The following is a 16031-nucleotide window of genomic DNA, read 5'->3' on the forward strand; positions in this document are numbered from 1 at the left end:
GGAAGGTCAGGGGCTCCCCAACCTGTGGCTTACAGCATGAACAGCTTGGGCAGTGGTGGCCCTGGGGTATGGTTCAACACTCTGTCCTTGGAAGCTGAGGCTGCCCACACGGCCCTCCTGGCTCAGCCTGGATAACAGGCTCTGGGCAGGTGTAGGGGTGCCCAGATGAGCCTCTGTGTATGTGTGTGATGAGCAAGTGGGCCATGGTGGGCCCTCCACAGAGGAGCTACAGCACAGGAAAAAATGGGGGAACATCACCGTCACCCCTGAGGGTGGCTAGGTGTCAACCATGGGGAAAGGACACCATAAGCAGATATGGGCTTGGGAAGGCTCCAGGCCTGGGGATTCAATTCTTTGGGATTTTAGGCATTGCTTTAAGGCCTGTGGTGCTCTGGGTGTGTGATCCCTTTTTGACTATCCATCTGACAAACACTTCAGGCTGGTGCTAGCTACTTGACCTGCATTCCCTCCTAATTATCATGTTGAAAGTGAAGTCTGATGTAGAATGGGACTTTAAGTTGGTTCAGAATTGCTTCCAGCTGAGATTAATAGTTAAATGCCCATATTCGAAAGCCTGCAGTTGGTAAGTCCATGCTGGGCTTTAAGGAGAGGAAGTGAAGCCAGTCCTTCAGCCTCACCCACCACCCAAGGTGAACCTCTGTAAATTGAATACCTTGAACGGAAGAGAACGTGCATCTGAACAGCGAGTTGGCACCTGTGGGAAGTATAGCTTCTCTCTGAGTGTGGGTGCAGCCATCCCCAGCCCAAATCTGCAGCTCTAGGAAAATTGTGAAGACCGCGGGGGTGGGGGACCCCTGAAAGAAGAGATGACATATCTCTCCACTCAAGGGCTCCACGAATCTCAGCATTGGGCCTCAAGACACAGCTCCCAAGTGGGACATTCCTGGAAGCTAGGAGACCACCCCCCGTAGAAAGTATTCACACCTTCCACCCTCTTCAGCTCTGGGGCTCAAAGCTTCTGCTCCTGCTGCCTCTTCCAAGGGGGCAAAATGCACACCTGGGGTCCCCTCCACTTCTGACATTCACTTGTCTTGGGCCAGGACTTCAGCAGACCTAGGTAAGCTCCCAGGTCTCTATCAACTTTGTGTTTTTGATGCTTTTTTTTTTTTTGCTGTTATACTTTATAAAAAGGTTTCTGATCTGATCTCACCTTGATTGTAAGATCTCTCTCTCTCTCTTACACACACACACACACACACACACACACACACACACACACAGGCTCATGTGGGCTGGATGTGATTGTACGGCACCCTGTGGAAAGGGTGAAGTTGGGGCTCCAAAAATTCACCTGCCCACTGGACAGCCCTGGGATTTTGGGGGGTGGCAGAAGCTGTTCTTGATGAACTCAGGGAAGAAAGAGAGTCCAGTCAGAAGGGAGGACGAAGTATGCTATTTGGGGTGACAATTTCCCCCACACACAATTACACACACACACGCACACACACACACACCACACACACACACACTCCACTATCATCAGGGACCTGTGTCTGAGGGGGCGGTGGCACCGGGCAACTGGGTATGTGTATTCTCAGCTCTTAAAGGTGGAAACAGAACCTGTGGCTCTGAGTCACCACAACCGTGACACTCTCTTTTCCTTTGTGCTTCATTGGACACAGATCAGTCACCAGCCCCAAGCTGGGTCCACGCTGGTCGCAGGAGCAGGAGGCTGGCTAACCAGACAGGAGTGCTGAGTATGGAGGAAAGCTGGGAGGCTGGGCACAGCTAACATCCTGAGTGCTCTGTGCTCTTGACGTCTCTGTGTGCTCAAGAAAGGACCACCCTACCTCAGGATGAACCTTCCCGTGGGGCCAAGAGTCCCACTGGACCCAGCCCAGGAGCCCAGCTGCATGGCCACCCCAGCCTCACCCAGCAGGTGGGACAGTTCCCCGAGCAGCGCCTCCAGCCTGGACCAACCTCTGCCCATCAGTCCCACGGTAAGCCTGGGGCAAGCATGTGCAGGCATATAGCCTTCCCTCCCCTATCCTGATCCTTGACCTGGAGACACGCAGGGGCTTAGACAGGGAGATAAAAAAGGCCTGTGCTCTACTGTGGGGTTTTGGGCAGAGGTCAGTGGACCTCTCTGAGCCTGTCCTACACATATGGGCCACTAGAGGAGAGTGTGGACCATATTTTTCCTTGAAGAGAGCATCCGAGGAATAGAAAGACCAGTCTTGAAGGACAAAGGGCTGGAATGGCCCAGATCTGCCCTTGGCTACATCCACTCTTTTCTGAGAGTGGTTAGATACCCCCATGGAGCCTTCAAGAGAAGAAGGCATACACTAGACTTCTGGATTTGTCCAGCCCATAATGGGGCATTGGGTGTGTTCTGTTGCCTCCATGATTCTAGTCAGGATCCCAGGGCCATATCCACCAACTCCACCATTAACTGGGGAAGACCGAGGGTACCCTCTGGACCCTGGAATGCTGGCCTAGGTTCTGGACAAAATGGGAAGGTTCTGGTGGCTATAGGGGTTAGGGCAGGATAAATAATAAACCACTCCCTTGAAAAGAAGCTGGGAAAGGAGGTGTCTTTAAATCTCTTTGTACTGGCTTCACAGTATCATACCCTCCTGTAGTGACTCTGGAAAGCCTAAACTAACTTTTTCTTTCTTTCTTTCTTTCTTTCTTTCTTTCTTTCTTTCTTTCTTTCTTTCTTTCTTTCTTTCTTTCTTTCTTTCTTTCTTTCTTTCTCTTCCCTTCCTTCCTTCCTTCCTTCCTTCCTTCCTTCCTTCCTTCCTTCAGCTATTCCTTCCTTCCTTCTTCTTCCTTTCTTTCTTTCTTCCCTTTTTTTTATGGGTGACATTGGTTAATGAAATCAACAGTTTTCAATATACCTTTAACAATAAGGCATTATATATATTTACACTGTGTGTTCACCTCCCTTAGTTAAGATTTCTTTCTATCACCACATATTTGACCCCCTTTACCCCGTCTACCTCCCCTCTCCCCCGACCCCCTACCCTCTGGTAACCACTAGTCTATAGTCCATGTCCATGAGTCTCTGTTTATCCTGTTCATTTGTTGCTTTTAGGTTTATATCCCACATATAAGTGATATCATTAAACTTTCTTTATAAAGGGGAATTCTTTCCCTCTTTCATACCCGTCCTACCCAGATATATTCTAGGAGAATACAACCACTTCTTTGAAACTTGGGAGGGCATGGCATCTCAGAGGAGAGGAACTCCACCCCACTCCTCCATCCCAGAGTTGAGGGTGCCTGGAATACTATTGCTGACTGTCTTGGCACTTGGGACAGGGCCCATATAGCAGAGAGGAACCCATCTAAGGGTTGGCTCTGCCTTCCCCTCAATGAAAGGTAGAGTCCCCAATTGCCAGACATGTCAGTCTGTTCTACCAGCCTCCAACAGGTGATCTGAGCCCACTCCTATAAGCCTTATGCCTCTGTGCCATGGTTTAGGAGCTTGGGCTCGACTTTAGGAAGACCTACATTTCCTTTCCAGCTCAGCTACTTTCTAGCTATGTGGGTAAGTGACTTTGGCACTCTGAGCCTCAGTTTCTACACCTTCCACACCGGGAACCCTAACCCCTCTTTCTCAGGACTATTTGAAGGTGACAGGGTTACGTGATGCCCTGTTTCTCTGTCTCTCTACAGGCAGCTGGATCTCAGGCTGCTGCCTGGGTCCCCTTTCCCACAGTCGATGTTCCGGACCACGCCCATTACACCCTAGGCACAGTGATCCTGCTGGTGGGGCTCACAGGGATGCTGGGCAATCTGACGGTCATCTATACCTTCTGCAGGTGCATCCTCTCTATGCCTCAAAGAGCAGCCCTGAGTCCTCAAGCCCCTCAGCAACCACCCCTTCCTTCCACACCTGCCCTATTTGTAGGCTGAATGGCTGAGATAGGCAGGGAGAGAATTGAAACCCAGGCTCTATCACCTATTAGCTGAAATGACTGTGGGCAAGTCATTTATCCTCATTGAGACCACGTATCTTGTCTGCAAAATGGCGTTGTGATTTACTTCATGGAGTCAATGTAATGATTAAGTTCATGTAATGCAGTGCCCAGCACATGTGTTTGAATCCTGGCTGTGCCGCTTGCTGAGTTTTATGATCTGGAGCAAACCACACCATGAGTGAGAGCCTCAGTGAACTTATCTGGAAAATGGGGGCGGGAGTAGATATGAAGATGGATGGCTACAGGAGATGAGGTTTATGAAGGAACCTAGTCCATGGAGCATAATCCTCAGTTCCATTGTCCTTTGCCACCCCTGACGGTGAGGAATGCAGACATAGTTGTGCTGAGCAGGGCCCAGACCACGACACTGGAAGAATGGAGATGAGAAGGCTGCCAGAGGGAGGAGGTACAGTCTGGGCACATGGAAAGAGGAGCCTAGGGAGAAGACACTTGGGAGAACTTCGCCTTGAGGGGCTCAGAAAAATGAGGGTGTGTCCAAGGAGAGAGTATAGGTCATGCAGAGGAGATACAGAGGTGAAAAGAAGTAATGGATGCCACAAAAAACACAGCTTCTGCTGAGCGGAGCAGCAGCCCTGGAGAGATATTGCTCTCCGCTTCATTCTGAGGGAACCACCCTCAAAAGATAAGGGTCTCAATTCTCAGACTGCACTGCCAGGCACCAGAGCTGTTTGGCTAGTACTTGCTGGGCAGCAGATGGCCCAGCAGCTCGTGTCTGTGTGCATACATAAGTGTGCATGTGCATGGGTCTGTGTGTACATGTCCATGTGTGTGTATGTGCATGTGTGCATGTGTGCATGTGTGCATGTGTAATAGAGGGAGGCTCCCCAGCAGAAGCACCTCCTGACAGCTTCTGACCCCTCACAGGAGCAGAGGCCTCAGGACACCTGCAAACATGTTCATTATCAACCTCGCAGTGAGCGACTTCCTCATGTCTTTCACCCAGGCTCCCGTCGTCTTCATCAGCAGCCTCTATAAGCGGTGGCTCTTTGGGCAGGCAGGTAGACACTCAGGGCTCCCTTTTGCTGGAGGTGGGAGGGGGAGATTTATGGCAGCGGATGCCCACCCATGATGTGGGGTGGCGCGGATGAGGAGGTGATTTACTCTTCCTTGGCAGGGAGTGGGTAGCTGTCCTCATCCCGTGAATGAGCAACAGGGAAGACTCAGGTTTCAGTCCTGAGGCCTCCACCAGCCTCTGCCAGATGTGGCAAGTAGGCAAGGTGCAGAGGGCCTCAGGCTGCTTTTCTTAGAGGTGAGGGCAGGAGCCAAATACATGCCATCCTCAGACCCTTTCTCCCTTGGAATACATGATGGTCTCCTGCCAAGGGCTGAGGTCAAGGAGCTGTGCCCACAGGCTGCGAGTTCTATGCCTTCTGTGGTGCTCTCTTTGGCATCACCTCCATGATTACCCTGACGGCTATCGCCCTGGACCGCTACCTGGTGATCACACGCCCACTGGCTGCCATCGGGGTGGTGTCCAAGAGGCGGGCAGCGCTTGTTCTGCTGGGTGTCTGGCTCTACGCCCTGGCCTGGAGTCTGCCACCCTTCTTTGGCTGGAGTAAGTGGGCTGGGGGAATTGGAGGAGGGGAAGATAGTCTGGGAGGGGCATGTTCGAGGGGCAGGTTGGTAGACTTGGGTTGACCGGCTGGCAGGAGGGGTCAGGGAACTGCCTGGGCCTCAATGCACGTCGACATTCAGGGGGTATGACTAGCAGCAGGGAATACTGAAGCTGCACCATCAGCTATCAGAGAATGACGTGGGCTCCCATCCCTCAATACAGAGGGGAAGACATGGTTCTTGGGTGGTAGGAAGTGACAAGTCCATCTGATGCTGAGTTTGCAGTAAGTCAGACGGGTTGGGGTGTGAGGCCTCATCAGATACGAAGTTTAGCAGCAAGGCACCCACGCTTCTGGTAAAACCCTTCCTGGTGGGACCAGGAAGCTGGCTAAAACCTGGGGGAGTAGGACCCTGGGGCTCTGGTGAAGTCTTTGCTCCAAACCGGCAAGAACAGGCAGCAGTGGGCTTTGCCAGCTGTCTCCTGAGCTAGTGTCCCTGCCAGAACAGTCTTGGCAAGTTCTCCTTCATGTGCCTTGGCTTCCTCCCTGCACTGAGCAGGGCTGGGGCTAGGGCCAGTGTTCTAAGATCCCAGACCGCACGTCCAAAGTCCCTGCTGAATGAGAAGCCCAAGTCAGCGCAATCCAGAACACTGAGCCCTTGCTCCTGGCTCCCAGGTGCCTATGTGCCCGAGGGGTTGCTGACCTCCTGTTCCTGGGACTACATGAGCTTCACACCATCAGTTCGTGCCTACACCATGTTGCTCTTCTGCTTCGTATTCTTCCTTCCCTTGCTAATCATCATCTACTGCTACATCTTCATCTTCAGGGCTATCCGGGAGACAGGCCAGTAAGAGCTGGGCACGGAGGAGGGGCTAGATGGGAGAGGGGTCATGCCCCTTTGCCAGAGGCTCAAATCTGTACCCACCCCAGGGCATTTCCAGCTCCAGATGGGCAAAGACAAACTGAGCACCTGTGCTTATTGGGTAGATGCCTAGAGACCAGCACAGCCTGGTGCCTACAGGAGCCCCAAGAAACACAATCTTCTCAAGAGGGGACCTTTAGGCATGTAGAGGGTCTAGGGGGCAGAGAGGATACCGCCAGTGGAACCCCAGGGAGGCAGCTTAGATTGGATATAATGGAGAACTTTATGGGTGTTGAGGCTGCCTGCACTAGAAGGGATGGCCAGGTCCAGGGAGGCTCCCCAACAGTGGCCATGACCCTGGCACTCACTGCAACTCAAATGGGGCCAGACCCAACTTTGCACTCTTCCTAGGGCTCTCCAAACTTTTGGGGCCTGCGAGGGCCTCAGTGAGTTGCCCCGGCAACGACAGCGGCTACAGAGCGAGTGGAAAATGGCTAAGATTGTGCTGCTGGTCATCCTTCTCTTCGTGCTCTCCTGGGCCCCCTACTCCACTGTGGCCCTGATGGCCTTTGCTGGGTAAGCAATGGCTAAGGGGTTGAGTGAGGGGGCTGAATTGGTGGGAGAGGGGTAAAGGGGCCCTAGGGCAGCCTATCCCTCCCCAGTCCAAGCTGAAGCCAGCTGTCCTCACACATTAAGTCTAGCCTCACAGCCTTCTTCTCCCCCTGTGGTAAGATGATTCACCAGAGCTGGGCCTGCCTGGTTCCTAGAGGCATTAGGACACATGCTGGGGGAGCTCTGGGTTACATTGGATTTGGCCTGAGGGCCTGTAAGGGCTACCAGGTCCTGCCCGACCCCTTGGGAATACATGGCTCTCCCTGAGGTTCTGGTTCCCTCTTCACCCGGGCACACAGCCAGTGGTTCTGCTCACCTTCTGCTCTCCAGTCCTTTGTGGCAAGAGTCCGAGGACTTTGACATTTGCAGCAGCATGGACGTAGGCCAGACTTCTGAAGCACTTTTGATATAGGGAGAGCTATTAATCCTTGGAAGTATTTAAGTATGAGTTCTCCTTGTACAGAAACGGTCCCCTGGTGGACCCGCCTGTGAAGTTACTCTCAGAGAACCCGGGGAGCTACGGGCATCAGGTTTGGGTTGGGGCATGGGAAGCGCTGAGCAGAGGGTCATTGGGAATGGAGAGGGTTTATTGCCAGCAGCACAGGTTCCAGGGGACAATGAAACCCCCAACCTGGCATACTTTCCTCCCAGCCTCTCCCTTGATGGCTCTCTGGGTTCCCACTCGCCTCAGATCAGAATTCTTTCCAGCACTGCAGTTTCTCTCATGGGGCTGACTTGGCCGTGCTGGTTTGGGCCAGGCTGGGCTGTGCCCCTGGCAGAGCCTGGCCTGGAGGAAGAAGATTCCTGAGAGGGTGGTGGGCTGTGGAGTCACCAAGGAGGGCCATCTGGCAGGGGGACCACAGCTTCTTTATTCTAGGTACTCGCATGTCCTGACGCCCTACATGAACTCGGTGCCAGCCATCATCGCCAAGGCTTCTGCCATCCACAACCCCATCATTTACGCCATCACCCACCCCAAGTACAGGTGCAGCCCTCCTCCAGGCCCTAGTCCCAGGTGCCCAGATGTACCCTCATGGCCATGGAGGCCTGTGAATGGGGCAGAGATCCACCATCTTTCCTGTCTCTTGTATATACATTGGGTGGGAGCCTCTGGCAGCTATGAGTAGCCAGTGATACTGGATTGATTTTGGAGCTTGTGTCACCTTTGCTGCTCCAGCTTTCCAGGGGGCTCAGCTTGAAGGGACATCAGGGCTCCCTGGACAGTGTCCATCCCTAACTAGCGATTTTTGGAGCCGAGGATGAAAGGCAGCCAGTTTGGCTGATCAGCAGTGCTGCCCCCTATAAAGAGAAGCTCCCAGACAGTGACATCCTGGAGAGACCACAGCAGGGAGAGCTAGCTACACTTCAAGGGCCCTGGCAAAGCCCTGGGGATGGTTCAGGCCCAGAGTGCTCTCTGCTGATAGAATCCTAGCATACTGGCCTCTCTCACCAGAGGGGCTTCAGTGCTTCCTTTTGTCTGGTTGTGTCAGTAACTCACTTCCCTGCTGAGGTGACCAGCAGGCTTTACCCGATCCAGCTCAGAGGTTCCCATTCACAGAGATGTGTCTTGGGCCAGCCACTTGAGGGCTGGAGCCGAGCACCTGGCTGGATCTGCTACCCTAAGGCTCTCCTTCCATGCCCATGGCCCCAGCATCTCTCTGTCCATTCCCAGCCCTGTCAGTTTCCTTCACTCCAGCACCTATCTGTCCTTCCTCATCACTGCCTATCACTCTATCATCTGTCTGTCTGTCCTCATAAACCTACTGTCTGAATCACCCTCTTTCCCCAGTGGCTATCAGTTCATTTCCATTATCCTTGTATCAGTTTGTCTATCCATCCTCATCTCTTCATGTCTGTCTGTCCATCTCCTCTGCTCTAACCAGCTGTGCCATTCCTGCAGAATGGCCATAGCCCAGCATTTGCCCTGCCTTGGGGTGCTGCTGGGCATGTCAGGCCAGCACACTGGCCCATACACCAGTTACCGTTCCACCCACCGCTCCACACTGAGCAGCCAGGCCTCGGACCTCAGCTGGATCTCCAGACGGAGGCGCCAGGCATCCCTGGGATCTGAGAGTGAGATGGTAAGAATGCTGGGCCCTCACTTGCTGGCCATCTCTTCCTCAACCAAACCATCCTCAGGCCTCCATCCAGGCAGGGCTGCCTCTGAGACTCAGGGAACCTCAGGACCCTGGGATGCTGGCTGGAAGAACCCCTCCCAACTTCCCTACAGCGTTTCCATGCACCATCACCTCTGGCAGGTAGGGCACTGGGGCCAGAGAAGCAATGAGTTGGCCCAACATCACTCAGAAGCAAAGCCAGGACTAAACATGGGTCTTCCAGCTCCAGGACATCTCTTTTCTGGCGCTACCCTTTAGAGCCACAGATTGAAAAGACTAGCATTTCTGGCCCCATATGAGCCTCCAGAGAGACAGACAGGAGCTAGCTCAGGGCCTCTTGTTCTCAGCATTAAGCCCCCTCCTCCTGGGAGCCTTGAAGAGCCCACAAGATACAGAGGAAGGAGCACTGGCCTTAGAGTCAGGGTACCCGGGTTCAAGCCTAAGTTCTACCATGTGCTCACTGTGTGAGCTTGGGCAGGTCACTCACCCTCTCTGAGCCTTTATCCCCTCCTCTGAAAGGGGAAAAATCATCTCTACATCCAAAACTGGCTAGGGTGCCCATGAGTAGATGCCAACCCCATAGTTGTTGTCAGTCCTGGGAGCTACTAGCCTGCCAGTCCCTCCTTAGGGCTTGGAGCTATTATGCCCTCTGATGTCCCCTACACCATATGCTCCCATCCCCAGCCACACTTGGCCTCCTCCATATTGTGCCTACAGGTCCCACTGTGAGCCTCACCAAGAGCCTCAGCTGAACACCTCCCACTGCCCCCATCCCTGGAAATCTCAGTTAAAGGGCTGAGGGAAGAGCTGTCAGAGGTCCCTTCCCTGAATCACTGTAGTAAAAGACACCAAGGAGTGAATCTTTTCTGTTAACAGAGGTCTAGACCCTCATTAAGACGTACCCATCCCACATGCTTTAGAAGGTATACGAGTATGTGCAAGCATGTACACACACACATAACCTGGCACATGCACTCACAGTTTGCAGGGATTTGGTGACCAGCAACCCTGTGCAGTGTCATGGGCCTCACCCCAGTGAATATCATGGGGAGGATGGAGTAAGTCCTCGTGGGGAAGAAGGCAGGAGCAAGACTATAGAATGTCCTTCTCACCTCACAGTGACTCTCCTACCTCCCCCAGGGCTGGACGGACACGGAGGCAGCAGCTACGTGGGGGACTGCGCAGCAAGTGAGTGGCCCATCCCTCTGGGGTCAGGACCTGGAGGATGTGGAAGCCAAGGCCCCTCCCAAGCCCCAGGGATATGAAGCAGAGGCTCCCAGGAAGGTGATTGGGCCCAGCACCTGCCAATCTGTAAAGGGGTGGGATAGAGGCAAGTAGCCCAGGGAGTGGCCATGAAATGGGGAGCTTGTTCTCATGGGCAGGGCCGATGCCCTCTGAGAATCTCCCCCTTTCTGTACCTCCCAGCTTTCCCTTGCCAACCTGGAAGGCCTGGGGGTCTGTTACTCCTAGATGCTCTGAGCAGGCCTGAGTGTGGTCTGTGACTACACCTGAGAGTGTCTGTGTGTGATTGACTAACTGCACGTAGGTAGCAGATGGTGGTGGCCTTGCTGTCCTATGACAGGTATATGCATGTGTGTAAGTGTGTGTGACCATATTCCCAGTACATGCTCTCTGTCACTGTGACACCACAGGGAATGGGATTGAGTGTACCCTAATGTGTCTTCTCTAAGCTGTGCATGTGACCAAGTATGTGGTGTGCAATGGGAGGCTGGACATATCTGGGTAGGGGTGCCGCAAGCTGTGTATGTGCTCGCTATGAATGCCCTGAGATTAGGATGTCACCCAGAATACTTGTGGCTATTAAAAGAAGGCCAGCTGTCAGCCCAAGTGCCTATGGAATGGAATGTCGATGGTGATTAGAGGCCATATTCTGGAATGCTGGAAATGCCATGGGCACAGGCCCTGAGGCTGCCTCTCCCCCTCAGCTGACAGCTCCCCATCCTGGCCTTCCACTCACACCAGCACAACACCCCCAGCTCCCGGGCTCTCTTGGGCTTTCCCAGCAAGCCCAAGGCCAGAGACACTTTCCTGCTTTCCTTTTCCAAGGCTGTTCCCCCGCATGTCCCAGAGAGGGGGAGCTCTGGGCTACTCCCTATGGTTGTAGAGCCCCTGCCTCCCCTAGCTTTAGTATCCCAGGAATCCTCCACTGATGCTCCAGCCCCAAGGGGACTCACTCCCCAGCCCTGAGCCCAGGCACTGTGCATGGACACAGAGGCCAGGACAGAGGCTCGGCTGTGACCCCCAGACTGGTGGGGCAATGACAAAAGGCACAATGCCTGTCCTAGGGAGACTACTGAGCTGGGGTGGGGCACTGTGCAGAGAGGGATTGCACATCAGCAGTCACCTAACATGTGATAAGCACTGCCATCGAGGTATCAGCACACAGGGTGCTGAAAGCAGAGGCAAGTCCTCAAGGGCACCCCAGGGAAGGTGGAGATGAAGTGGGGGATTGCCAGGCGGGATGGGGTTGGGGTCGAGGGGTCCAGACTGTGCCCATGCGAATGCAGTGGGGCACAGAGGAACTCAGTGTCCTGGAACAGCGTGTTGTTCTGTGACCTCAGAGGCAACCAAAGGGAACCTGGGAGCTGACAGTGGGAAAGTAGGAGAAGAGAGAGTGGCCGGAGGTAGTAGGAGCTGTGGGAAGACCCCCTCAGGTACTGGCCAGGGGCGTCTCTAGGCATGATGCTGGGGGACAAGGAACCCTTGGAGGACTTAGATGGGGCCCTATTAGAGGCTGGGTCAGCTTTGTAGGGTAACTGGGAGCCTCTATAGTGGCTGGGGAAGGACAGATTGAATGGAATGAGCTGCAGGGAGACCAGAGGAAGCCACTGCTATAGGGACAGGCAAGGAATGAGACATTTAAGGTAGTAGGGAGAGAGGAGATGCTAGAGTGCAGGCATGTGGAAGAGGAGTGGAGGGAAGAGGAGAACTGGATGATAAGGTGAGGAGAGCTCAGTCTGTACCCCAGGAGCCTGTGAACCTGGGAGACATCCCAGGGGGACATCCTGAAGACAGTCTTAGACTGCTGACTCTACCTTCCAGGCCGAGTTGCCTGCAGTCTCAGAGAAGGCCCATCCTTGACCAAGGGTACAACCTGGCCCTCCATGCAACCTCCCTTCACTACTTGGTGACCCTAAACACAGAGGAGACTGTGCCTACAGGGTCATTCATTAGGCTAAACAGGTGTGCGCTGTTTGTTTTCAGACCAAGGAGCTGCTCCCCAGCCTAGACCCTAGGATGTAGGGCAACTTGGGCTCTCCTTTTCTTCTGGGACACATCCAGCCCCCTCACGACCCCTCACACACACATACCCAGGATCACTCATGAGACTGTGAGCTTTGGAAGTGGCCCTGTCACCCATGGTATGCTGGATTCACACCTAGAAATACAAAACTCCTGCCCTGCAAAGTGATCTACACCCACTTCTCATCTCGTCAGACTGCATCTCAGGCTCAACCTGAAGACTGAAGCCCAGGCCCTTCTGCTTCCTGGAGCTGTCTGCTTCTCCTCAAATGCTGTGTGCTGTGATTGTCCAGGCAATGCTAATGGTGATGGGACACACCAGCTATTTATGAGCTGCCTCTGTACCCAGGCTGGGCATTTCCCTTACACAGAAAGCCTCACTGTCTCCCACAACCAGCAGTTGAAGCTGAGCACAGATCTTCGGGCACTGGAAACTGTTACTCACCTCTGGCTTCTCCCTGCAGTGTACTGTTTGTACTTCAGCCCACACTTTTGTGCACACATACATTTGCGGGCACACTCTCCCGTATGTACATATTTGCATGTACACCAAGCACACCTGTGTACACTGCATCTGTGATTTCTCTCAAATCAGTGGTTTAAGCTCATCCCAGGGCTGTGTGGCTCTGAGAGGGTATTGGAAAATAAAAAGCAGAAAAGGTCTCAGACAAGTATGGTCTCTATCTGTTGATGCTTCAATGGGAGAGAAACCCCAGGCCTGCCCTCTTATGCCTAGACCTCTCTTCCTTCCCTCCCTCTATTCCCACCTCTTGACTCTCTCCTGAAGCCCCCATCTCAAACAGAGTGGAAGAGGGACAAAGACCAGACTTGCCCCCATTCCCACACCTGAAATGAGCTGCTGTTACCAAGAAGTGGCTCCCGTCCAGCCTGTGGGTACAAGGAGGGAGGCTGATCTTCCCCTTTAAGAGCATCCTTCCCACTATCCCTCCCTTTCCCCAGGGCAGCATCAGCCATCAGGTGGGTTCTCAAGTCCAGAGAAAGATCTTGCAGCTATAGGCATAGACTAGCCTGGGCCTCCCCTTCCTTCTTTACCCCATACTGGTCATGCCCTGCTGATGGTTCCTCTCCAGGCTGGCAGGACAGATCTCTCTAGGGAAGGGAGTAAGGCTGGAGTCAGGAATGGATGGTTTGGGGCCTGGGGGAGGAGCTGGGTGCTGGCCATGAGTGGCTTGCCTCTTGGGCCAGGCCCTGGCAGAGGACAGGCTGGGCTGCATGATACAGGACAGAGGTAGTGAAGTAGAGGAAAGAACACAGGTCCCTCTCTGGCCTCTTCTAGTTGATATTTTTGTGACCTTGGGAAGGTTACCAAATGCCCTTATAATGTGGGGACTCCTTCTACCTTGCATGTTGTACGTGCCAGGCCCAGAATGTGAGGAAGGATTCTGGCAGCCGGGAAATTACTCACACCCTGCACTTAGTCTCTGGGCCCCAGCTCAGGCCAGAGCCCTCCGGGAGGGCCAGAAAGCAGCCAGCCCAGTTGCCTTCCTCGAGTCTCAGTTTCCCCAGCCAGGAGCCAGGGTGGACCTTAATCTATCTCCAGACCACCCAAGGCCTCGGGTCTCTTCTGGGGAAGGGTTTCTGGAAGTATCCTGGGCCAAAGACCATGCTGGCAGGAGTCTCGAGGTACCTAGGCTTCCCTCCCAGAACACACTGTTTCTGGGTTACGGGCTGAACACATCAAACACGCTTTCCCTTCTCTGCCCCTTCTGGCCCTATGTCCCAGCAGCTGAGCTGATGGCATCCCTTCCCCTCCTCCCTGCCCCTTGCCATTCCAGCACAAAGGGCACAAGGGCCTGGCGTGCCACACTGGCAGCTGGAGCTTTCCATGCTGCTGTCAAGTTTTCCAGAACACAAATGAGACAGGAGAGCCAGGAATAACCGCTGGGCGCCTAGAGGGTCTGAAGGGTGTGGGCCTGCCCCAAACCTGCTTTTAGACCCTGTGCCAAGGGATGCAGGCCGGGACCCCTCCACTCCCCACAATCCCCCCGCCCTGCCTCCTCCCCGCAACCCGCCCACCCCTCTACCCAGCATTGGGAAGAACCCGTGCCCACTGGAAGCCAGTTATCTGTCATGAGTCCCATGAGAATGAGCCCATGCTCCAGTGTGGCCTGAGTTCACTCCCTGTGTGACCTTGGAAAAGTCACTTAACCTCTCTGATCCTTGGTTCCTGCCAGGGCAGTAGCCTTTCAAGATCTGAGGGGATCATGGAGTGAAGGGTCTGGAGCTGAGCTTGGTTGTACCCAGAGCTGCTGCTATTATGATCTTTTTTATGGCTGGACAACCTTGGGCTGGTTATTGGTCTCTTGCATGGAAGCTCTGTTCAGACAAGCTGGAGGCTCAGCTTGGTCCTAGGGATCATCAGGACTGCACACCGGGTAAGGTACAAACTCTCACAAGTGAGCACAGGGCAGCAATAACCTAAGTGGAAAAGCCCCTGCCCGAGGGAGCTCAGCTATGGTGTTCTGGGCAAAGGTGTGGGTGCAGCTGGGGAGAGTGCATGCATCTAGGCTCTCTAGAGGGCAGAGGGATCAAGGAGAGCAGGGAGGCAAGAGCATTATCACTGACCGGCCAGTCCCCTATCCTGACCCCTGGGGGGTAGTGGGTGCTGGACACTTCTCCCCAGGGGCTATATTAGCCATGTGAGTCACAGTGGATCGGCTGGGAGGCCTAAGCGGGCGGGCACAGTGTAGGGTTACAATCCATTTATGGGCGCAGCAGAGGGCAGATATCAGTGTCGATGGCATTCGTTCCCAGCTATTCTTAGGAGTCTCTCAGGAGCTCCACGCAGTCTGGGCAGCCTGGCCAGGCAGCAGCAAGAGACAGAGCAGGCAAGGCCGGGGGTTTGGGGGTCGGGGGCAGGAGCAGAAGTATGGGCTAGGGAGGCGGGGTGTCTGAGGACTCTCTCACTCCACTCTTTCCTTGTCCACAGAGACTGCTGCTGTCAGCACCAGCATGTCTTACAGTGTGACCCTGACTGGGCCTGGGCCCTGGGGCTTCCGTCTGCAGGGAGGCAAGGACTTCAACATGCCGCTCACTATCTCCCGGGTAAGTTGTGTTTAGAGGGGTGTGTGTGTGTCCATCCATATGTCCTTCCCCAAGGCTCTTGAAAAAGAGAGCATGCCTCATCCTTAGTCTGGGGGCTGGGAGTGGGCCCAACTGGATGCTGCCCACTATAGACCTCTGGTCTCAGCCACAGCTGTTCACCCACCTGAACTGGCCAGCCTGTTTTGAGAGTGAAACATCATGAGCAAGTGGCAGATATTTTGAGCAGAGAAGGAAGTGCCAAGTTTTCAGGGCAGGTAGGCAAGTGAACAGAGGACAGCAACTTCCTAAGCCCTTCCTTAGCAGGGTGGGCTCAGGATGCCCCCAAACCCAGAACATTTTTCTGGATGTGAGCAACTACTTTGGAGAGAGGACTCCTAACAGGTGACAGGTGGGTATCAGAGCTTGCGTATCAGGGCTTGGATATCAGGGCTTGGGTCTGGATTGGGCAGGTTACTGGGCTCTAGCAGCCACTCAATCCCAGACCCAAGATAATAGCCCACCTTCCTGGGCCTTCCAGGGACCTTGCACTGGCTGGCCTCATGAGTCTGGGCCTTCCTCCTCACCTGCCCAAGGTAGGGACCCATTCACC

At 54.1% G+C, this 16031-nt stretch overlaps 2 protein-coding genes across 7 annotated transcripts in view; both read left to right on the forward strand.

Annotated features, from left to right (window-relative positions):
* The first annotated feature begins 1817 nt into the window (after window positions 1-1817).
* Window positions 1818-12376, forward strand: OPN4 (opsin 4). Of its 2 annotated transcripts, XM_039872448.1 has the most exons (11): window positions 1818-1961; window positions 3643-3793; window positions 4009-4036; window positions 4833-4966; window positions 5320-5523; window positions 6197-6368; window positions 6795-6959; window positions 7873-7980; window positions 8896-9076; window positions 10253-10396; window positions 12338-12376. In XM_039872448.1, exons 1-11 carry the CDS (start codon window positions 1818-1820, stop codon window positions 12374-12376), a joined length of 1470 nt encoding a protein of 489 aa, XP_039728382.1. The 2 variants fall into 2 exon arrangements, with proteins under 2 accessions (XP_039728382.1, XP_039728383.1); XM_039872449.1 differs by lacking the exon at window positions 4009-4036 and having other exon boundaries at window positions 3643-3788.
* Window positions 12377-15078: 2702 nt separating this feature from the next.
* LDB3 (LIM domain binding 3) overlaps window positions 15079-16031 on the forward strand; it is a 62672-nt gene continuing 61719 nt past the window's right edge. For all 5 annotated transcript variants that reach the window (XM_039872294.1, XM_039872295.1, XM_039872296.1 and 2 more), the window contains exons 1-2: window positions 15079-15225; window positions 15327-15442. In XM_039872294.1, the coding sequence (XP_039728228.1) occupies window positions 15350-15442 (93 nt within the window). In that variant the 5' untranslated portion in view covers window positions 15079-15225; window positions 15327-15349. The remainder of the gene's footprint in view (window positions 15226-15326; window positions 15443-16031) is intronic.

Source organism: Pteropus medius, unplaced genomic scaffold (assembly GCF_902729225.1).
Source record: "Pteropus medius unplaced genomic scaffold, Ma_sr-lr_union100, whole genome shotgun sequence".
NCBI lineage: Eukaryota > Metazoa > Chordata > Mammalia > Chiroptera > Pteropodidae > Pteropus > Pteropus medius.

Excerpts from the sequence above, each read along its gene's own strand:
- OPN4 (XM_039872448.1), top strand. The coding sequence starts at position 1,818 with ATGAACCTTCCCGTGGGGCCAAGAGTCCCACTGGACCCAGCCCAGGAG. Across the intron at positions 6,960-7,872 it reads GCCCTGATGGCCTTTGCTGG|GTACTCGCATGTCCTGACGC; the intron begins GTAAGCAATGGC and ends TCTTTATTCTAG. Across the intron at positions 10,397-12,337 it reads AAGCAGAGGCTCCCAGGAAG|ACCAAGGAGCTGCTCCCCAG; the intron begins GTGATTGGGCCC and ends GTTTGTTTTCAG.